The 24,251-nt window shown below is 38.1% G+C and overlaps 1 protein-coding gene across 1 annotated transcript in view; it reads left to right on the top strand.

Annotated features, from left to right (window-relative positions):
• Nucleotides 1-24,251, top strand: part of LOC143974566 (rod cGMP-specific 3',5'-cyclic phosphodiesterase subunit beta-like) — a 137,631-nt gene that overhangs the window by 38,243 nt on the left and 75,137 nt on the right. The window contains exons 3-10 of the mRNA XM_077476096.1: nt 4,383-4,472; nt 8,479-8,619; nt 12,613-12,687; nt 12,879-12,943; nt 17,688-17,754; nt 18,732-18,779; nt 20,339-20,488; nt 24,042-24,185. Coding sequence (XP_077332222.1) covers nt 4,383-4,472; nt 8,479-8,619; nt 12,613-12,687; nt 12,879-12,943; nt 17,688-17,754; nt 18,732-18,779; nt 20,339-20,488; nt 24,042-24,185 — 780 coding nt within the window. The remainder of the gene's footprint in view (nt 1-4,382; nt 4,473-8,478; nt 8,620-12,612; nt 12,688-12,878; nt 12,944-17,687; nt 17,755-18,731; nt 18,780-20,338; nt 20,489-24,041; nt 24,186-24,251) is intronic.

The following is a 24,251-nucleotide window of genomic DNA, read 5'->3' as shown; positions in this document are numbered from 1 at the left end:
AGTACACCCCTCACTTTTTGAAACTATTTTATTCTATATTTTCATGTGACAACACTGAAGAAATTAATCTTTGCTACAATGTAAAGTAGTGAGTGTACAGCTTGTATAACAGAGTAAATTTGCTGTCCCCTCAAAATAACTCAACACACAGCCATTAATTTCTAAATAAATTGGACCCAATTAGCCATTTTCTCTCCCCGATTTCATGTGACTCATTAGTGTTACAAGGTGTCAGGTGTGAATGAGGAGCAGGTGTGATAAATTTGGTGTTATCGCTCTCACTCTCTCATACTGGTCACTGGAAGTTCAACATGGCACCTCATGGCAAAGAACTCTCTGAGGATCTGAAAAAAAGAATTGTTGCTCTACATAAAGATGGCCTAGGCTATAAGAAGATTGCTAAGACCCTGAACCTAAGCTGCAGCATGGTGGCCAAGACCGTACAGCGGTTTAACATTAACAGGACAGGTTCCACTCAGAACAGGCCCCGTCATGGTCGACTGAAGAAGTTGAGTGCACGTGCTCGGTGTCATATCCAGAGGTTGTCTTTGATAAATAGACGTATGAGTGCTGCCAGCATTGCTGCAGAAGTTAAAGGGGTGGGGGGGGGGGGGTCAGCCTGTCAGTGCTCAGACCATACGCTGCACACTGCATCATATTGGTCTGCATGGCTGTCATCCCAGAAGGAAGCCTCTTCTAAAGATGATGCACAAGAAAACCCGCAAACAGTTTGTTGAAGACAAGCAGACTACGGAAATAGATTACTGGAACCATGTCCTGTGGTCTGATGAGACCAAGATAAACTTATTTGGTTCAGATGGTGACAAGCGTGTGTGGGGGCAACCAGGTGAGGAGTTCAAAGACAAGTGTGCCTACAGTCAAGCATGGTGGTGGGAGTGTCATGGTCTGGGGCTGCATGAGCGCTGCCGGCACTGCGGAGCTACAGTTCATTGAGGGAACCATGAATGCCAACATGTACTGTGACATACTGAAGCAGAGCATGATCTCCTCCCTTCGGGGTCTGGGCCGCAGGGCAATATTCCAACATGATAACAACCCCAAACACACCTCCAAGCCAACCACTGCCTTGCTAAAGAAGCTGAGGGTAAAGGTGATGGACTGAAATAAATATGGAAAATGTGCAGTGCTAGACAAATAATAATCAATATCAAAAGTAAAATTGACATGTGAAGAAAATTAGTAATCAATGTGAAATTATATATTAACATATAATCCTATGACAAAAGTAATGTCCAAAATATAAACATAAAACGACACAAGCAAGTCCCAATGTATTCCAAAAAAGTAAAGTCCAAAAAATAGGTGAATGACAGTCACAAAAATCCTGAGTGAACATCCAAGTGTGACGAAAGTAACATAAAAAATCCACCACCAGAAGCACCAGAAAGAATGGACTCATACAGGTATACACCTGACGGGTCAAATAGCAGGTTAATAAATGGGCAAGTTAACCCAACCAGGAGGAGAAAAGAGAGGAAGAACAGGGCACATAGCGTAATTCCGTAAGGAATATTTATTATGTAAACATAAGAATTGCACTTACATTTCCAAAGTAAAACAAGCACTTCAAATCAGACAGATCCCCGGTTACTGTCTGATTTAAAGCACTTGTTTTTACTTTGGAAATGTAGTATATCATACCTGGGAACCTTTGGAAATCAGAATTCCTAAGATTAGAGGTAGAGTAGGGACAGGGCCAATCACAGTGTGTTTTGCGCTCTGAACAGAATTTGATTCTAAAAGAAGGAGGGGCTTAAAGGATAATGCTCAGAATCAAATGTAAAATACAAATCAATAAAAAATATATAATACTGTTTAATAGGCTATGTATATTGTTTAAACACTAATGGCTAGATTCTTTCTCCAGTATCTCCTGCCACTGTCTTCTTATACCATTAGCCCCAGCATCAAACTCCTCTAAAACCTTAACTACAAGACACATCCTTCTCTTAGCCCAAAACCCCCAGTAATCCTTTTGTTGCCGTGCACCTACCTCCATTTGTGGGGACAGGGTAGTGGTGGCATGCCCCTCTTCCTCCTCTGGGTGTAAGTATTGGGAGATGGGAACATTGTTAAACATGCTGCAGCGGCAGTGAGTGAAATTGCTATAGTCCCACAAATTCAGGAAGTTTTTTTCTATGTCATTCATTGTATGTGTACCCAATTACACAATCTGTAACTTTATTAAAAACATATTCTGCCATAAACCTTTTCCCTCTCTGAATGGCTAATCTTACATTTATTTCATTATAAAAGGGTGTATATAAAAGCTGCAAAATACAATAGAAGTTATAAATACGCCACACAATCACTTGTACATTGGAATCTCACTTAACAGATTGCTAAAAAGATTCCTAAAGCCCCATACACACTATCAGATTTTTTGATGATTTTTGTCTTCAGATTTATGAAAAACCATGTAGTGCAAGGGACTGCCTGATTGCATACACATTGAAACTCCTAAGGTTGGACCTCATATTATATGGTTTTGGTAAATCTGAAGGAAAGAAATCAGCAGAAAATCTGATGGTGTGTATGGGGCTTTAAACTTGTCCATGCTGCCTTCCATGCTCTACTACTAAAAACATACATCCAGGACTAAGCCTCATACACACGATCGGACTTTGTACAAACTTTCCCGTGGATTTTTGTACAAAGGGCATTGGCTGTGAACTTGTATTGCATACACACGGCAGGACTTTTTCAGCCAACTTTCACCAACTCACGTGGTTTTTCTGCTCTTTACCGCCACCTGTCAACTTCTGTATTGTTGTATGATCTTTTGCATTGGTTCTGAGCATGCATGTTTGTACTTTGTACAAAAGTCCTGTGGTTCTGGACTTTTGTTGCCGGAAAGTTTGTCCGTTTGCACAGCCAACAAAAGTCAAATGAAAACTGAAAAAGTATGTCTGATGGAGCATACACACGGTCAGATGTTGCCTTAAAACAGCTAATTTGCATGTTTGTTGTCAAAAAGTCCAATCATGTGTATGGGCCTTAAGATGCACAATTCCCAACAATGTCGTCAGGTATATGCACAGCCTTATACAGCACTTTAATTCAAACACAACATTAAACCTTCTAAAGCCTCATACACACGGTCGGACTTTGTATAAACTTTCCCATGGACTTTTGTACAAAGGGCTTTGGCCCTGAACTTGTTAAGCATACACACGATTGGACTTTTTCAGCCAACTTTCACCAACTTTCACTCTTTACTGCCACCTTTGGTTAACTTCTGTATTGTGTCTGTACACGCGATCGGACTATGCTCCATCGGACTTATGTTGTCGAAAAGTTTGTCCATTCACACAGCCAACAAAAGTCAGATGGAGCACACGGATGTTGCCTTAAAACAGCTAATTTGCATGTTTGTTTTCAAAATGTCCGATCGTGTCTACGGGCCTTAAGACCAAAAAGTTCAGAGTGACACTTTAAGTATGGTATATTACGATTCAGTCCTTGTGTGTCCACCTTACTGGAAAAAAAAATTGGCTGCAGTTACAGAATGTCTAATTGGGCACACATACAATTAGATAATTAGTCCATTCTCAGGAATTTGAATGACCACAGCTATTTCACTGTAAAAAATTCACTGGTTCCCGTAATGACTTGGCAAGCAGATCCAAATTCTATCATTGCCAGGTCAATTCCAGCCAGCTTTTTTTTACATGCTACTTTACATTAATGTAGGCAGATATCAGTCTAAAACAGTGTGTATTATAAAGGCAGGGCATTGCAACACATATAGAAGATATTCAGAGCAGGTGTTAGCACCACATCTTCAGGAATTCAGATAACGCTAATTAGTGGATGAGGTTTAAGCACTGATTGGTTTATTTTTTCCATACATTTGACATTTTACATTTTCCTTCATACTAATGGAATGAAGGGGCAGTCTGCAGAACGTTGTGGCAATGATCACAGGTTTTAAGTGGGAAAAAAAAGCACAAAAATAACATGCCACAGCTGCTGCCATTATTCTTTGTATCTGTGTTTTTATACAAATGGGCATTCTTGGTGGCCTGGACAAAGTTGGCGATTTGGAATTGCTGTAGGTGTAGGTAGGTGTGATGCCTGGGGTTCCCTAGCAGCAACAGTGTTTAATTTCTTTTAGCAAGTAATAATGGAATACAGCATATACAGTAGGGGTATATTTATAAAGGTTTTAACACAAGATCTACACAAAATTCACCAAAGATGCACATGTTTTTCTAACTGGATTTGATTAGAAAAATGTGTAAATCCCTGCTGAAAGCTGTGCAAATGTTGTATAAAATGTTTTATAAAAGCACCCAACATAATAAAAGTTGCAAGTTTATGTTAAACTTACTCAAAATGTGTATTTTTTTTAATTACAGGTGTTTTTGAAATATTTAAATTTTGCCTCCTTAAACCTGAAAATCTATCACCTTAGTTATCTCCATAACTGTGAGACACGTCGAGGTCAGGTAAAGTAGCTAAAAATATTTGCTATCTTATAAATTATATTTACATTGGTGGTAATGTGACACACTGCATGCTCTGCTATTAACCACTTGCTGCTAAAGCCAATTCTGACACTTCTTACATACATGTACAAATCAGCATTTTTTTTTACTAGATAATTACTTAGAACTCCCAAACACAATTTTTTTGTAACAAAATAATTGTAATGAATTTTAGTGCACAAAAAAACACTAAGCCCTTGTACACACAGTCGGAAATTCCAACGGATTTTGTCTGAAACTGGTGTTGCATACACATGGTTGGACAAAGTTGTCGGAAAATTTGATCGTTCGGATCGTAATGACATTCGTTCATTCCGACGGGACTACGTTCAGCCTAGTAGCCAATAGCTTTACTCTCGTACTTTGATCTGACCATGCATGCCACTTTGTCCGATTGGAATTCTCTAAAAATTTTGATTGGATCATGTTGTCGGAAAAATTTATATCCAGCTCTCAAACTTTGTTGGTCGGACATTTCGACGGAAAAAGTCCGATGGAGCCCACACACGGTCGGATTATCCGACAACATGGTCCGATCGGACATTTTCCGTCGGAATGTCCGACCGTGTGTACAAGGGTTAATATTCATAAAAAAAATGAAGAAAAGATGTTACACCAAGTAAATAGATACCTAACATGTCATACTTTAAAATTCTGCACACCCGTGGATCGCCAACAAACTACAGTACCTAAAAATCTCCATAGGCAACACTTTAAAAGCCTTTACAGCTTACCAGTTTAGAGTTAAACAGCAGGTCCATTGCTACAATTAGTGCTCTCACTTTGCATCACAGCAATACCTCACATGTGTGATGCTGTGGTGGGATCACCATTTACATTTGTGTGGGGGACCTATGTATGCTTTCGAATGTACCATGTGAGCACAGGGGAAGGGGTGTTATTTTTTTACACATTTATGACACATTTATGTCAAAAAACAACAAAGAAAATGTTTCAGCTCACTTATCAACTAGCCTGCAACAAACCGAATTGTCCTATCTAACAGTTCTCGTTAAAGCAACATTCCACCCAAAAGTGGAACTCTCCTTTATACGCTTCCTCCCACCTTCTGGTGCCACATTTGCCACTTTTCAGGGGTCGGGGGGGAACGGGGACCTATTTTTGACAGGTTCCCTACCCCACTTCCAGAGACGGGTCACAGCCCAATCTCCCGGAAGTTCAGCCACCCTCCTCCTTCCCCGCCACTGGGCCAATTATAAAGCGCAGCTTGTTTCATGCATGCGCAATATCATGCGCCAAAAGGCTTCACTACTGGGTTCCCTTACCAGGAATGGCGGCGGCAGCACCCGGGAGTCGATCCGAAGATTGTCTGGGGTGCCGACATCGCGGGCTCCCTAGACAGGTAAGGCCGCGTACACACGCGGGGACTGTTCGCTCAACTTTGTCCGTCAAACAGTTTCAGCAAACAGTCCGCTCAAAATTAGCATGGACGGACTTGCCCACACACGACGAACGAACAGTTTGCTGAAACCGTGCGCGATGACGTGAACGGCACGTACGACGGGACGGAAAATACAACGTCCTATACACTGCATTACAACTTTCGGCGTGTAAACCCTTTCTGAGCATGCGCGGAACTTAGTTTGACGAACAAGCCTACACACGAGGGGACTGTTCGCTGAAACCAAGTTTCAGCGGACAGTTTTTCGGAAATTCCGAAAAACCTTGTTCAGCAAACTGTTCGCTGAAACTGTCCGCTGAAAGCCCACACACGGGCGGACTGTCCGCCGAAACACTGTTCAGCGGACAAAGTTGGGCGAACAGTCCCCGTGTGTGTACGCGGCCTCAGTGTCCTAATTTTAAAAGTCAGCAGCTACAGTATTTGTAGCTGCTGACTTTTATTTTTTTTTTCACCCAGGTTGGAATTCCTTTTTAAAACCAGTGGTTTAATTTGCACACTATTGCAAATATGTGCGTAAGCTGCAAGGTCACTTTATAACACCCTAGTGTACTGCATTCCTAACTCTATACATTGTGAGAGCCTCCAAAATTTGGAGTACATACTATATATCATAATGGATAGTAATGGAGGTCTGTTGAAATGCTGGTATTAAGTGGATGGCACATATGTACATTATATACAGTTGTCCTCATAAGTTTACATACCCGGGCAGAATTTATGATTTCTTAGCCATTTTTCAGAGAATTTGAATGATAACACAAAAACTTTACTTTCACTCATGTTTAGTGTTTGGCTGAAGAAATGTATTATCAATCAACTGTGGTTACTCTTTTTAAATCATAATCAGAACAAAGACTAGCCAAATGAATCTGATCAAAAGTTTACATAACCCAGGTCTTAATACCGTGTATTGCCCCCTTTAACATCAATGACAGCTTGAAGTCTTTTGTAATATTTGTGAATGAGGCTCTTTATCTTCTCAGATGGTAAAGCGGCCCATTCCTCTTGGCAAAAAGCATCCAATTCCAGCAAAGTCTTGCATAAACTGCACGTTTGAGATCTCCCTAGAGGGGTTCAATGATATTGAGGTCAGGAGACTGAGATGGCCACTCCAGAACCTTCACTTTATTCTGCTGTAGCCAATGACAGGTCGATTTGGCCTTGTGTTTTGGATCGTCATGTTGGAATATCCAAGTAAGTCCCATGTGCAGCTTCCTGGCTGATGGATGCAAATGTTCCTCCAGTATTTTTTAATAACATACTTGCCATCAATTTTGACCAAATTTCCTGTGCCTTTATAGCTCACACATCCCCAAAACATCAGCGATCCACCTCCTTGTTTCACAGTAGGAACGGTGTACCTTTCATCATAGGCCTTGTTGACTCTTCTCCAAATGTAGAATTTATGGTTGTGGCCAAAAAGCTCAAATTTGGTCTCATCACTCCAAATGACTGTGCCAGAAGGTTTGAGGCTTTCTCTGTGCTGTTTGGTGTGTTGTAAGCGAGATAATTTGTGGCATTTGCATAGTAATGGCTTTCTTCTGGTGACTTGACCATGCACCCCATCTTCCTTCAAGGGCCTCCTTATTGTGCATCTTGAAACAGCCACACCAAATGTTTCAGAGAGTCCTGTATTTCACCAGAATTTATTTGTGGGTTTTTCTTTGCATCCCGAAAATTTTAGCTGGTCTACTTGGCCGTGGTTTGGTTTCAACAGAACCCATAATTTTCCACTTCTTGATTAGAGTTTGCACACTGCTGATTGGCATTCTCCGTTCCTTGGATATCTTTTTATATCCCTTTCCTGTTTTATACAGTTCAACTACCTTTTCCCGCAGATCCTTTGACAATTCTTTTGCTTTCCCCATGACTCAGAATCTAGAAACGTCACCGCAGCACTGGATGAAAGATGCAAAGATCTGTCAGGAGTCCAGAAACTCATTGACCTTTTATAGACACACACTAATTACAAGCAAACAGATCACAAGTGAGGATGGTTACCTTTAATAGCCATTTAAACCCCTTTGGTCAACTTCTGTGCATATTATCAGACCAAAATCACCAGGGTATGTAAAATTTGATCAGGGTCATTTGGGTAGCCTCTGTTGTGATTATGATTTCAAAAGAGTAAAAACAGTTGATTGATAATAAATGGCTTCAGCCAAACACTAACCATGAGTAAAAGAAAAGTTTTTGTGTAATCATTCATATTCTCTGAAAAATGGTCAAGAAATCATAAATTCTGCCAGGGATGTAAACTTACCAGCACAACTGTATTTTAGCAGTGTATTTAGCTGATTTCCTGGAGTTCAAACTTAATATAAAAATTGGCTAGTTCAGCAATCATACGTATTATATATTTTTCCTTACTGAAAATTAAAATTTTCTTTTAATTATTTATTGTTATATTTTATGTGCTGCTTGAGTACACAAGTATAGTATTTTGTTTTGAAAACGTATTTATGCCATTTCTATTGATTAGGTGTTTTGCTTTTTGCTGGTGTTTTTGTGTAATAGACTGAATGATTTTGTATTCATCCCTAGGTATTATTATGGTCAGCAAACAAAGTCTTTGAAGAGTTGACAGACATTGAAAGGCAATTCCACAAGGCCCTTTACACAGTGAGAGGTTATTTAAACTGTGACAGATATTCTGTTGGTCTTCTAGATATGACAAAAGAAAAGGTACTGTACTAATAACAGAAGAGGTATAGAGTAATATTAAATGTCTAGTACATCTATAACATATATTGCATTTTAAAGTAAAGTATGTGCATTTTAAAATAAAAGTATGTGAACAATATTACCAGTAGTATACATTTCTTAACCATCACATGACTAAACTAAAACAACAATAATGGTAGGGTAATTGTCATCTTGTCTTTCTTTTCTTATTTACTAGTTACCCACTTCTAGACCAGGCCTTTTCTAGCACTTTTTGTATACATGTAACAACAATTAGTATTTTTTGCTAGAAATACTTAGAACCCCCAAACATTATATATTTTTAAGCGCTTGCCGACCAGCCGCGGTCATACTGCGGCAGTTCGGCACAATCCCGTGAGCCGTCGTAGCTATATGTCGGCTCCTTTAAGTGGGATAGTGGGCGCACGTGATAACTGCCGGCCATGAGCGATCGCGGGCACGAGAGGCAGAACAGAGACGTGTGTGTGTATATGTAAACACACAAATCCCTGTTCTGTTTTGTGAGGAGTGACAGATCGTGAGTACACACCTAGAGAACACATTTAAGCCCTTGATCGCCCCCTATTTTTAACCCCTTACCTGCCAGTGGCATTTATACAGTAATCAGTGCATTTTTATAGCACTGATCGCTGTATAATTGTCAATTGACACAAAAAATGTGTCAAAAGTGTCTGATGTGTCCCCCGCAATATCACAGTCTTGATAAAGATCGTAGATCGCCGCCATTACTAGTAAAATAAATATATAATAAAAATGCCATAAATCTATCCCTTATTTTGTAGACACTATAACTTTTGCACAAACCAATCAATATATGCTTTTTGAAACTTTTATTACCAAAAATATGGAGAAGAATACATATCAGCTTAAACTGAGAAAAAAATAGCTTTTAAAAAAAAATAAAAAAAAATGGGGATATTTATTATAGCAAAAAGTACAAAATATTGTATTTTTTTTCAAAATTTACGCTTTTTTTGTTTATAGCGCAAAAAATAAAAACCGCAGACATGATCAAATACCACCAAAAGAAAGCTCTATTTGTGGGAAAAACTAAAAAAGGACATCAATTTTGTTTGGTTACAGCGTCGCACAACCACACAATTGTCAGTTAAAGCGAGGCAGTGCCATATTGCAAAAACGGTCAGGAAGGGGGTAAATCCTTCCGGGGCTGAAGTGGTTAAAGCAGAAGCTCTAGAAAATAAATTGGTGGATTTTGCAATTTTTTATGTCACACAGTATTTGCACATAAATCAAAACAAAAATTACTCAAGCGCAAATGTGGATGGTCCGTGAGAAAATTATACCTCTATAGAAAACAACTGCAAACACTCCAAAAAGGTCAGTCACCCAAGAAATTTTAAGTATCAAAAAAAAATAGTGTTGCGCTATCTTCAAAATTCCTACCTATACAGCTAAAAAAGTGCTAAGTGCCAATAATCGTAAATAAACTAAATGTAATAAGATTCTAATATATTACTAGAAAAAGGGAAAAAACAAACCTATCAGAAATATTCTACTACTCCTTCAGATTATACACGTGTGATTGCAAACACATAAGTATCATTAATTATCAGGTGAAAAAGTGCAATGTTCCAAAAAAATTAAAATAATAATATATATGAATTAGGGAAAAATGTCCAAAATTGTCCTATTTTGGACATTTATCCCTAATTCATATATATTCATTTCAGGGTGTTGATAATTAATTAATTCACTGAATATACACTTAGTTAATTATTTTTTTTGGCACATTGCACTTTTTTACCTGATAATTAGTGATTCTTACGTGTTTGCAATCACACATATATAATCTGAAAGAGTAGTGGAATATTTCTGGAAGGTTTGTTTTTTCCCTTTTCACTTTTTCTAGTAATATATTAGAATCTTATTACATTTAGTTTATTTGTGATTATTTGCACTTAGCACTTTTTCAGCTGTATAGATAGGAATTTTGAAGATAGCGCGACACTGTTTATTTTTGATAAAGTATTTGCGCAGCAATTTTTCAAACGCAATTATTTTGGGGAAAAAAATACACTTTTTAGAATTTCAATGCAGAAAAATGCAATATATAACCCGTTTTTTGTAAGGTATAAAAGATGATGTTATGCCAAATAGTTAGATACCAAACATGTCACGTTTTAAAATTGCGCAAACCCATGCAACAGCGTCAAACAATGTAAATTTTACTATCCATAGGCAACACTTTAACCCCCCTGACGGTATTCCCGAGTCTGACTCGGGGTGGATTTTTTATACCAAGAGCGGTATCCCCGAGTCAGACTCGGGACAGCGTCGCTGGATCCAGGAGGAGGTTTACTTACCTTCTCCTTCGGATCCAGCGTTGTCTCCCCGCTGTACGAGTGAGCCGTGTCTCGCTCGATCTATCACGGACCCGATCTCCGTGCCCTGCGAGCGTTGCGACGCACGGGCACGGAGATCGGCGCCAAATTCAAAAAGTGAAACAAACAGTATACATACAGTATAATGTAATCTTACAGATTACATTGCTGTATGTAAATATTTCACATCCCCGTTGTCCCTAGTGGTCTGCCCAGTGCTCTGCATGCAGTTTTATATAATAAAAACTGTTCTTTATGCCTGGAAACTGGAGATTGTCCATAGCAACCAAAACTGTCACTGTACATCAAAAATGATTTTAGACCAGCTAGAAAACAGCGATAATAAATTAGAATCACTCGCAGAATTGAGCGATAGCGATTTGTGGGGAGATCCGTCATCAAATACTGAAAAGTAATGACAGTGACAATTCTGCAACTGAGCAAATTTCAGTGTTTTTGATTTGATTACATTTTTGAATAATTTTTATTATTGTTATATTATTATTTGGTACAATTATTTATAATTATTTATTATATTATAATTTATGATTTAATTTTTCAAACTTTATCATACCCGGGATGTCTGCTAGACTCTGGTTTGGACAGATTTAAGAGAGTTATTCCTAAGAATTGCAGGACTACAATATAAAACGCCAAATTTTCATGCAAAATAATGGTACCGCTTTTAGCACCTAAAATCCGAAATAATCGTACCGCCAGGGAGGTTAAAAGCCTTTACAGGTTACCACTTTAGATGTACAGAGGAGGACTGATGCTATAATTACTGCCCATTATATGACACTCCTGGAGATACCTCACATGTGTGAGACAATTGCGCATGTTCGCTTTTGCATGTGAGCATGGGGGGGCTGGGGCACTTTAAATTTTACTTATTTTAATTATACATTTTATTATTTTTGCACTATTGCTTTCAAAAAAAAATTTAAGCACTTTTATTGCTGTTCTAAGGAATGTAAACATCCTTGTGACAGCAATAGGCATGTGACAGGTACTCTTTATATAAGACCCCAGATCCTTCCTCTGTCCTTAAAAGTATTCAAAACACCAAGATTGGTGTTTTTGAATGCTTTCCATATATTAAAAATGGCGCCATTGACATTCGTGTGAACCAGAAGTGATGTCAAGTCATCACTTCTGGGTTACCATAGTGGAGAGCCAATCAAATCCGATGTCTGGTCGCTCAGGTCTCCCGGTGGGATGGAAGAGCCAGAGCAAGCTGCAGAAGGTGGCAGGAGGGGGGGTGACCCCTCCCGCTGCTTGTGAAAGCAGTTTAGCGGCTAGTTAGCTGCTAGGATTGCTTTTACAAGAGAGCCAACTGCCAGCTCTAAAAAACGGTACCGGGTGATGCCTGCAGCTGCAGGCATCATCCCGGTATAACCAGCTGAAGCCCACCCAGTAACAAATGGGTACGTCACTGGTCCGGAAGTGGTTAACAGACATATTTTTTGGTTTGAATAAAGAATGGTTAGAATCCCTGGGACATTTTTATTGCTCTATCCAAAAAAAAAAAAGATGGTTTTAGATATGCTTTTATGCTGTTTTAAGAGCTTTAAATAATATATTTGGTATACTTGTGCCTTTATCTTTAAAGTGTATTTTTCTGTTTTAGGAATTCTTTGACTTGTGGCCAGTGCTGATGGGAGAGGTTCCTCCATACAACGGGCCCCGTACTCCAGATGGAAGGGTAACAAAAAACTCTATTGCAGTAGTCTTTGTATGGATGACATCTATCTATCTATCTATCTATCTATCTATCTATCTATCTATCTATCTATCTATCTATCTATCTATCTATCTATCTATCTATCTATCTATTATATCTGCAGTATCCCCACACCCATGTCATAAATATCTATGCCTGTGTTTTATTTTTAGGAAATCGTATTTTATAAGGTTATTGACTACATTTTGCATGGAAAAGAAGACATTAAAGTCATACCGTAAGTGTATTTAGAAAATGAAATGCACAAACCGAAAAAATATAACAAGCAGTAAAAGGACTTGTTTCTAAATAATTGCAATAAAGTGGACTAGCCAATACAGTTCTTACTATCATTTTCTAAAGTAACCTACAGATGGAAACCAGTTGGTTTCTAATACTTACAGTTGGGTAAGATAGGAATCTACAGTTGGACTTATTTCCAAATACAGTACTTAGAATGAAACTGCATCAAACTGACGATGCATGGGTTGGTTTACTAAAAGAAAATAGTCCAGTCATTTTGCAAGGGAATCTTTACTTAGTAAATTAGTAATTTGTAAATATTCTATTATACCTTTTCATGAGACAACACAAAAAAAAACTACCCTTTGCTACAATGTAAAGTAGTGAGTGTACAGCTTGTATAACAGTGTAAATTTGCTGTGCTCTCAAAATAACTCAACACACAGCCATTAATGTCTGAATCGCTGGCAACAAAAGTGAGTTCACCCCTAAGTGGAAATGTCTAAATTGGGCCCAATTAGCCACCTCCTCCCCGGTGTCATGTGACTCAGTAGTGTTACAAGGTCTCAGGTGTGAATAGGGAGCAGGTGTGTTAAATTTGGTGTTATCACTCTCACTCTTGCATACTGGTCACTGGAAGTTCAACATGGCACCTCATGGAAAAAGAGCTCTCCAAGGATCTGAAAAAAATAATTGTTGCTCTACATAAAGAAAAAAAAATATTATAAAAAGATTTTCAGGCATCTTTTGGAACAATGCCTTTGGAATTCATATATCCTGTACAGAGCAAAGAGTGACCAGCCTCTTGTTCATTCTGATTTTATCTGGAAGGTGGCTGAGCAGATTTTTGTCAAACACCAAACGCCATCAGTAGCTGTGAACAGACCTTGACGACGTGCTGTTGACGTTGCCAACCCAGAACGCCTAACAGGTCGTCACTTTATGGACTACATACCATCAACCGCAAAAAAGGCAGCACCTACCAGGATGTGCTTGGTTTGCTGTTCAAAGGGAGATAGCAATGGAAAGAAAGTCAGAAAAGAAAGCAGGTTCCATTGTCCAGATTGTGACATTGGACTGTGTGCTGTACCTTGTTTCAAAATGTATCACACTCAGGATGTTTTTTGAATTTTATTTGTTTGACAAATTTCTTTATTTTGTATTACATTATTGAATAAAATTATATTATTTATTAGATTATAATTCATGATTTTGTGTTTCAAACTTTATCACATCTGGGATGTCTACTAGAGTCTTCTTTGGTCAGGTTTAAGTAAGTAATTACTAAGAATTGCAGGCCTATAATACATAACACCAAATTTCCATGCAAAAAATTGTACCGCTTTTGGTACAAAATTCCTGACATAATCATACCGCCAGGGAGGTTAAAGTCTATAGGACTCGAACGTTCAAAATCAAAAGTGCTCATTTTAAAGGCTAATATGCAAGTTATTGTCCTAAAAAGGGTTTGGGGATCCGGGTCCTGCCCCAGGGGACATGTATCACTGCAAAAAAAAGTTTTAAAAATGGAAGTTTTTTTCGGGAGCACTGATTTTAATGATGCTTACAGTGAAAAAAAAGTGAAATATTCCTTTAAATATCATGCCTGGGGGGTGTCTATAGTATGCCTATGAAGTGGCACATGTTTCCCGTGTTTGGAACAGTCCCTGCACAAAATGACATTTCTAACTGAAAAAAAGTCATTTAAAACTGCTTGCTCTTTTAATGTAATGTCTGGTCCCAGCAATATGGATCAAAATCTTTGAGAAACATGGCATGGGTACTCCCCCCTGCCCATTACCAGCCCCTTTGGGTCTTGTATGGATATTAAGGGGAACCCTGTACCCAAATTTAAAAAAGTAAATGCGCATACAGACGGTGCAAACAAGACAGTGACTGTGTAGGTTTGTTGTTAAGTAAAATCTGTTTGTAATTTTGAATTGGTACATTTTTAAAGTGTAGCTCCAGTCAAAAAATCTATTTTTAAGCTTTTTGGAAAACATAGGGAAGGGTTATCACCCCTGTTTTTTTTGCTGTCTGTGCACCTCTTCAGAATATTTCACCTCACTTTCTGTCCCAATGACAAATGTTTTTTGAAAATTTGGGGTTTTTAGTAAATCAAGGATTGGGATAAAGCATCAGTGGAGAGGAGACACGTTTTTCCCATATCAACTCTTACAGGAGAGAATTTCCCTTCCTAGGGGTAGAGTTCATCTCACTTTCTGTTGTCTCCTTCCGTTTGCAATTAGGAGAGGTTTGTAAGTTGGATGTTTGAAAGTAGGGGCCTCTGCAGAAATTTGGGCCTAAGGTGTTGGTGTTGCCACAACGCTGTAAGCCCTCAAAGTGACTCTTGGTGGGCGCTGGAACACCCTGCTGTGAACTAATATATCAAGAATTGTGATTACATGCCATTGTTGAACAGTGGTAGAAAAATTGGGCCTTTGGTGATGGTGGTGGTGGTGGTGCTGGTGCCATAACACTGTAAGTCCTCACAGTTACTCTTGGTGGGCGCTGGAACGGGCCCAGCTATGAAATATTATATCAAGAATTGTAATTACATATACCTTTTGAACAGGGGCACAAAAATTGGGCCCTAGGCACTGGTGCCACAACACTACAACACCTCACAGAAACTCTAGTTGGAGAGCAGGAATGAGCCCTGCTGCAAAGTATTGGATCAAAAATTGTAATTACACGCCCCTGTTAAACAGGGGCTGAAAAATTGGGCGTTAGGCACTGGTGCTGGCACCACAACACTGCAACCACTCACAAATATTGTAGTTGAGCACAGCATAGAACTCTCCTGCAAAATATTGCATAAAAAATTGTAATTACATGCCCCTGTTAAACAGGGGCTGAAAAATTGGGCCTTAGGCACTGGCGCTGGTGCCACAACACTGCAATCACTCACAAATATTGTAGTTGAGCGCAGCAAAGAACCCTCATGCAAAATATTGCATCAAAAATTGTATTTACATGCCCCTGTAAAACAGGGGCTGAAAAATTGGGCCTTAGGCACTTGTGCTGGTGCCACAACACTGCAACCACTCACAAATATTGTAGTTGAACGCAGCAAAGAACCCTCATGCAAAATATTGCATTACACACCCCTGTTAAACAGGGGCTGAAAAATTGGACCTTAGCCATTGGTGGCGGCGCCCAGAACCAAAAATGTTCTTACAAGCTATCAGCATGATCCTTGAGGAGGAAGAGGATAGTCACTCAGCATAACAGGATAGTCACTCAGAATCAGCATAGGCAGTCTTGCAGGGATCTGACATTTCAAAAAAAATTATTCGGTTACATCAGCATCAGGTGCTTGGTAGCTGGTGGTGATCCAAGACTGATTCATTTTTATGAAGGTCAGTCGATCAACTGAGTCGGAGGACAGGCGCACCCTGTGATCGGTTACAAAGCCTCCAGCAGCACTGAATATGCGTTCCGAAAAGGACAGGCCAGTAGCTCAATTGCATACTGTGCATTAAGGATGACATGATCCGCAGCCATCTCCTCCCAGCCACGTACAAGTCCACGGGTTTCTTGGGACTGTAAATGATCCCTAAAAGACTGCTTCTGATGCTGAGTGCCAGGCTCTACCTCCATGCTGACACAATCCTCCCCCTCCTCCTCCTCCTCCTCCTCCTTGTCCTCTTCCTGTGTGATTGGCGGGCCAACAGGAACACTGTCTGGATAAAGGGGGCCTTGAGAGGTAAGGAAGTCCTCCTCTTTCTGCCTCTGTTCTGCCTCAAGTGCCCTGTCCATTATTCCACACAGTGTGTGCTCCAACAGGTGGACAAGATATATACAATATAAAGCATTCAGTCATGGATGAATGGGTGAGTTTGCTTTGTATATTAAAAATGAAATAAATAGCGTTTTCAATTTGTGGGGCTCATATACAGTTTTATTTTATGTGTGTGGGAGACACTTTTTTGATGCACTGTGTGATTACACATAGCATGAAGGTTATAATTGCTGATAAAGATGGTAATATAAAGGTTTAATATATTTAATATGGTGTTAACTTTAGTTTGATATAATAGGATAAGAGTGCTACACTATTTATTTTATTTTTGCACTTTTTTTATTTTTATTTTTGCTAAGAGGCAACCATTTTTCACCCTCTTCATAATTGGCCAGCTTAGTAAAAAAAAAACTCTTCCGGTCAACTGAGAGTGAAGTTTAGCATTTTTTTTCATATTGAGTGTAGACTATTTTTATAACATAAGGGTTGATTTCCTAAAGGCAAATTGATTGTGCACTTTGCACTAATTTTTCTAAGAACCTAGTGAATGCGGTGAAGCTCTGCTGATTTCCATTATCCAATTAGCTAATCACGTGCAAGCAAAACTGCTGTTGTTTTTATTTCATGTTCCTTGTACCTGATTGGTCATTCTTTAAAAAACAAAGCTTCATCACATTCACTAAGCTCTGGAAAAAATAAGCACAGCTGCACTTGCTAAGTGCACAGTCTATTTGTCTTCAGTAAATCAACCCCATAGTTTTAGGTAGGGTTAGCGCAAAAGGGTCTTGATATTGGTGATTTATTAACTTTTTTTTCCTGTTCATTTTCTCTATAATAAAAGTAATAAAAGCGCAAATAGAATCAATTATGAAAGTATTGCTATGTTTAAATACTCGAGAAACAGGTTCGCTTTAAGCCTTTAAATATTCTTGCTAATGTATCTATAGAAAATATTTATTACCTACAATATTTTCTTTCTGTTTTTCTAAACCAGAAATCCTCCAGCCGATCACTGGGCTCTCATTAGTGGTCTCCCAACATACGTGGCAGAAAGTGGATTTGTAAGATACAAACTGAAGAATATTTTACATCCTAAATATAAAAATAAAGTCAAATTAAAAGTGTTAAATACAAAAGTGAAAATGTATTAGTAATGGGTCTAGTGGAATTATATAAAACATGTATATTATACTTATAGTAAAACTTCAAATTATCTTTAGTCTGTTTTTGGGAAATACCTATGCAGTAAACCTTACTATCCTCTCAACCTAGAGCACCTGTAATAGTTGGGGGGGGGGGGGGGGGGCAAAACAAGGCTTGATTTTAACTGGCATTGGTCCTGATTTGAGCACTGTATACATTAATTTGCTAATGATTGTTGGGTTTCTTTAGTCAGTGATAGCCAACATTTCTGTCATTAAGGAAGCTCTGGTTAAAGTGTATGTAAAGGCAAAACTTTTTTCTTTGTCATTTTGGATAGTGTGACAGTTAAACTTTCTGTCAAGGTTTTATTGTTGTCTGTGTAGCCACTGAGGGAATAAGGGGGGGGGGGGGTCAACTATCTTTTGGTTTGATGATCATTGACAGAAAGGCCAAATGTTCTGGTAGCAACTGTCTAAGATGGGAATTAACCTCATATTTAGGAGGTTAGTTCACCAATGTCCTGTTGTGCCTCCAGTACAGGAAGTAAAAACAAATCTACCCAGCAGGACACAAACAGCAAAAAAAATAAAAAAAATAACCCAATATAAAATGAAAAACCCTCCCCTTCTCTATCCAAAATGCTACACAAACACTTTTTGCAGAGCTACATTCATCCTTAGATAGAAAAGTGTAGCATCTACACACAAATGTGTACTCACAATGAGGTGTCCAGTACATCTATATTTCAGTGCAGACCTCCAAGCCCCGGTTAGAGGCCACATAGGTTGTGTGAAGATCAGGGAAAATAATATGATTTTTAGTGCTGAATAACAAGGTTTGGTTGCTTGCATTCATTTTCTATTTAAAATAGTCTGTCTTGTTTTTGTTCCTGTAGATCTGTAACATTATGAATGCAGCTGCAGATGAAATGTTCAAATTCCAGGTGAGAATAAAAGATATGAAATATATAAAAACATTATAATTGTTTGTTTTGAAGCTGTTTAACACACAAGAAACTAGTACATATTTTAACAAATTTAAGAAATCTTAATTCTGGACTTTTCCAAATTTCATATAACATTGTTATATACAGTATATTATCATACATTGTGATAATGTATGTTATATGTTATATTATCATACATTATCATACATAATAATGCTATATGAATGATATGTATCATGTATGATACATGGCATTCGGAACCTTATCTGTTACATATTTATACTTGAAATTTTGGTTACCCATTGTTTTGCACTTAGTTAAAATTATATTATTGCTGAGAGGAAGTAAGCGCTCCCTCATAATGAACCTTGACATCCCTAACTTAGTGTCCATTATCTTAGCCGTGTAGGACCTAACTATGTGATTTTGTCGTTGAAATACGACATGCCCAGTCAATTTTAATTGAATGCTATCTGTGGCCATTATGTGTCTGTATCTCCTATGTAACCCAGAAATGAACTTGATTTTAGAGATAGTTATCCATTTCATAAAAACTTGGCCATTGAAGGGTGTGACTACGCTCTGTCTCCCAGTGACTAGGTTTAGCAGCTAAGCATGTATAAATAATTTAGGGTATAAGTCTTAACCAAAACAAACAAAATAACCTATTCCTAATTTTAATCCCTGGAGATACCACCCCTAAATTATACAAAAATAAATAAAACCCTACCCCAAAAAGGTGGAGGAATATTAGCCTGACAGAGACTTTTAATGTATCTCCCAGGGATATTCAAAATACATAGCGTGAACAGCAACCATATACACAATAAAATCTTCATTTATTATGCATACAATGTTAAAAACAATTAGTAACTGTAAAACAATTGATGACATTAAATGCACATCTCAAATGGAATATACATTACAACAGTCTTTAATTCGGAAACCTCTTAACAGCACTCTATAACCACACATTTCACAAAATTGCATCACAAGCTGTGGGCCTGTTTGTGTATATCACCCTAAGCAGAAAACATGTACATATGAATATCCATATAAATACAATAAATACAATGTTTTACAATAATTGATTGCATGCATCAATACATTAATAACATTTATAGAACACATAATTAATAAAATTAATCATGAACCTTTTCTGATTAGAAATTATGTGTGAAACAAAAAGGAGGAGTAAATTGGGGTGTACTGCAGGTATTTATGAAAATACTACAAGGTGCCTGACTTCTCTTCTTTTCTTGGACAGTCTAGAAAAGATTCAATGAAAGATCAAATATTTAATTGTTAATTTTATTTGTAGCCTACGGAAAATGTGTATGTCTTAAACTTACAATACATTTCATTTCATTTCTAAAAATATTTTCACAATAAAGAGGACACAGACAAACTTATTTTCTATAGTTGATTTAGAGATAGGTTACAGTTCAATATGTTATAAAAGATTTGTTGTATCCTCTGTATATAAGGTTATACAGCTCTGTTCTTGTGTATCAATGCGTCTTAAGAACATTTATTTGTGTCCTTTTTTTCTAAAGAGAGAACCACTAGATGAAAGTGGATGGGTTATTAAAAATGTTTTATCACTGCCCATTGTAAACAAAAAAGAAGAAATAGTGGGAGTTGCCACTTTTTACAACAGGAAGGATGGAAAACCTTTTGATGAGCAGGATGAAACGCTAATGGAGGTACAGTACCTGTGTGTGTGTGTGTGTGTGTGTGTGTGTGTGTGTGTGTGTGCATGTACATTTGTATGTGTGTGTCTGTGTTTACCTGAAAGTTTGTAATTTAAAAAATAAAAATAAAAATAATTTATTGTTTTTCTAAGTATATTTTCAAAGACAGATTATATTATATGTGCAGCACTGACTAAAAGTTTTGAGAATGACACAAATTTAAATTTTCACAAAGTTTGCTACCTAAGTTCTTATGATGACAATTTGCATATACTCCAGGATGTTATGAAGAGTGATAAGATCAATTGCAATTTATTGCAAAGTCCCTCTTTGTCATGAAAATTAACCTGCCACAAAAGGACCGATTAAGTTAGAATAACAGACTGGAAGCTTTAAAAGGAGAGTGGTGCTTGAAATAATTGTTTTTCCTCTGTTAACCATGGTTACCTGCCAGGAAACGCATGCAGTCACCATTGGATTGCACAAAAAGGAATTCACAGGCAAGGATATTGCTGCTACTAAGATTGCACTTAAATCAACCATTTATTGGATCATCAGGAACTTCAAGGAGATAGGTTCAATTGTTGTGAAGAAGGCTTCAGGGTGTCCAAGAAAGTCCAGCAAGTGCTAGAACCATCTCCTACAGCTGCAGTGTTGGGGAACCACCAATGCAGAGCTTGCTCAGGGATGGCAACAGACAGATGTGAGTACATCTACACTCACAATGAGATGAAGACTTTTGGAGGATGGCCTGGTGTCAAGAAGGTCACCAAGGAAGCCACACATGGTTTGAACTGCTGAGAACTGGGGTAAAGTCATTTTCTCTGATGAATCCCCTTTCCCATTGTTTGGAGCATCTGTAAAAAAACCTTGTCCATCAGTCCTGTGTCCTTTTCCATCAGTCCATCATGCCAACAGTAAAGCTTCCTGAGAAATTCATGTGTGGGGTTGCTTCTAAGCCAAGGAAGTGGGCTCACTTGCAATTTTGCGTAAAAACAGCCATTAATAAAGAATGATACGAAAACTTCCTCAGAGAGCAACTTCTCCCAACCATCCAGGAACAGTTTGGTGAGAAACAATGCCTTTCCAAGCATGATGGAGCACCTTGCCATAAAGAAAAAGTCATAACTAAGTGGCATTGGGAACAAAATATCGAAAATTTTGGGTCCATGGCCAGGAAATTACCTGGACATTAATTCCAATGAGAACTTGTGGTCAATCCTCAAGAGGCGGATAAACAAAAAAAAACCCCACAAACTCTGACAAACTCCAAGCATTGATTATGCAAGAATGGACTGCCATTCAGCTAGGATGTGGTTCAGAAGTTGATTGACCACATGCAAGGGCAAATTGCAGTGGTCTTGAAAAAGAAGGGTCGACACTGCAAATATTGTCTCGCTGCATAAACGTAATGCAATTGTCAATAAAAGCCTTTGGCACTTAAGAAATGCTTGTAATTATACTTCAGTATACCACAGTAACATCTGACAAAAAGATCTAAAAACACTGAAGAAACAGACTTCGTGAAAATTAATATTGTGTCATTCACAAAACTTTTGGCCAGGGCTATAGTATATTTGGATGCTTGTAACAGCTAAGTCTTTTGATTCCATTATGTGATGACAACTAGGGGCATATCTACCACAAGGCAAACAAGGCGCCTGCCATGGGTAGCATTTTTCAGGGGGGTGGTCAGCTTGCCGGCAGAAGAGCAGAGGCAGCTCTTTAACCACTTCCTGTCCTTTCGGTTCGACTTTGTTTACTGTTTGTAACAGTAAAATTAAAGCGATGACATGACATCACTTTTACTTGGAAACCCTCAGCGCCAGTTTTTAAAAATCTAAAGCATTCAAAAACACAGATCTTGGTGTTTTAAATGCTTTTAAATAAAGAGGAGGGATTCGAGGTCTTTCATAGCGACAATGCCTTTACATAGAAACAATTAACCTTTCAATAGGTTCAAACCTGAATTTTGAATGCCAAAACTATTGGTAGTAGGAATAACAAAGTTTTTGGAGGGATAGTAAATATGAACAAATAAAGTGGAAAAAAACATACACAAATAAGGATGGGAAAATGTGGCTAGGATCAATTCGTAGGGGCACGTAAAAGTGTGTGGGGAATGAGGATGTTTAATATTCCTTGAATTTTGCTGTGTATTCTGCATTTTATTTTAGTTACTATCTTATTCATTGGGAAACTTAATAATGCTTGTTAGTCATTTTCTGTGGGTTCACTATACAGCAAGTCAATCATAGGTTGAAAAAAATACAGCTTTGAATCATTTTGCACTGATCTGAGGAGTGCAGAAAAGTTATGCCATTTTCATCATTAAGTTAATTGTCAAGGGAAAACTAATACCTTTTTCTGGAGACAACTAGCAGGATGGAAAAGCCAGTTTGGGAGTGCGAAACGTTACCACGAGCAACATCTAATGCCGCATGCACACGATTGGAATTTCGGCCAGCAAAAGAACGATGAGAGCTTTTCGTCGGAAAATGCGACCATGTGTATGCTCCAATGGAATTTAGCTGGCTGAATTCCCACCAGCAAAAATTTGAGAGCATGTTCTCAATTTTTCCAACAGAAAAACTTTCTATTGGAAAATTTGATCGTGTGTACACAATTCTGATGCGCAAAAAACTTATGCATGCTCAGATTCAACTACAATATGGAAGCTATTGGCTACTGGGTATTGAACTTCCTTTTTCTAGTCCCGTCGTACGTGTTGTACATCACCGCGTTCTTGAATTTGGTGTGACCGTGTGTATGCAAGACAGCTTGAGTGAAATCCCATCGGAATTCCGTCAGGAAAACCATCAGAGCTTTTTCGGACCAAAATTCCAATCGTGTGTACCTGGCATAACAGTGTTCTACTTACTATAGTTTAACAGTATAGTTACTTTCCCCATTGTTGATGCTTTTCTTTTCCTAGTCAAAGTATACTAAAGCTATTTTTTTTTTATTTGGGTAGAATGGTGATAGGTTAGAACCACTGTCGGGTTCTTTTTGTTTTCTGTGTCCCTGTTAGGAAATCTCTTTCATTTTCTGACCAACCATGTCACTGAATGAAAGCGAGCGTAAATAAATATTTTTGAATTTCCATCAGAACAGGAAAAGAGGGGAAATCATCCAATGAGCATACTTGTTCCATGGACAGCTGTCTAAAAGGGGAGTTTACTTCAAATGGAAAGATATCCTCTCACCTTCTGATGAGTCTACAGGACAGGAAGTAAAGGGACATCTCCCTAATAAGACATAGATGTAAAAAAAAAAAAAATACAGTTGGTTTAACCCTTACTGTATCCAAGATTTTGGATGCTCTATCACTTTCAGTCCTCTTGACAATGGTCACAAATAAAAGAGAAAATTAATCTCTCTAGACAGGACACAGACTACAATAAAACCTGACAGGAGTTCTAACCTCCTCACCACTAACAGTTAAAAAAACTGTTTTGTCTTTAGATATACTTTTTTTTTTTTTTTTTATATGTACAGCCTTAAATGACTCAGTACACATTAATGTACATACAACCCATTAATGCTTATTCTACTCTTTTCACAGTCTTTAACTCAGTTTCTGGGTTGGTCTGTTCTGAACACTGATACATATGACAAAATGAACAAGTTGGAAAATCGCAAAGATATTGCACAAGACATGGTGATGTACCATGTGAGGTGTAATAAGGAGGAAATGCAAGACATCTTGGTAACTTATGTGCTGTTTTTTTATTACGTATATTTTTTTATGTTATGTTTTTATGTTAGCATATAA

Source organism: Lithobates pipiens, unplaced genomic scaffold, assembly GCF_037356315.1.
Source record: "Lithobates pipiens isolate NorthernLeopardFrog02 unplaced genomic scaffold, aLitPip1_a1.2 Scaffold_13, whole genome shotgun sequence".
Taxonomy (NCBI): domain Eukaryota; kingdom Metazoa; phylum Chordata; class Amphibia; order Anura; family Ranidae; genus Lithobates; species Lithobates pipiens.
Note: the sequence above shows the minus strand (reverse complement) of the source record. Positions and strands in the feature narration are given on the sequence as shown.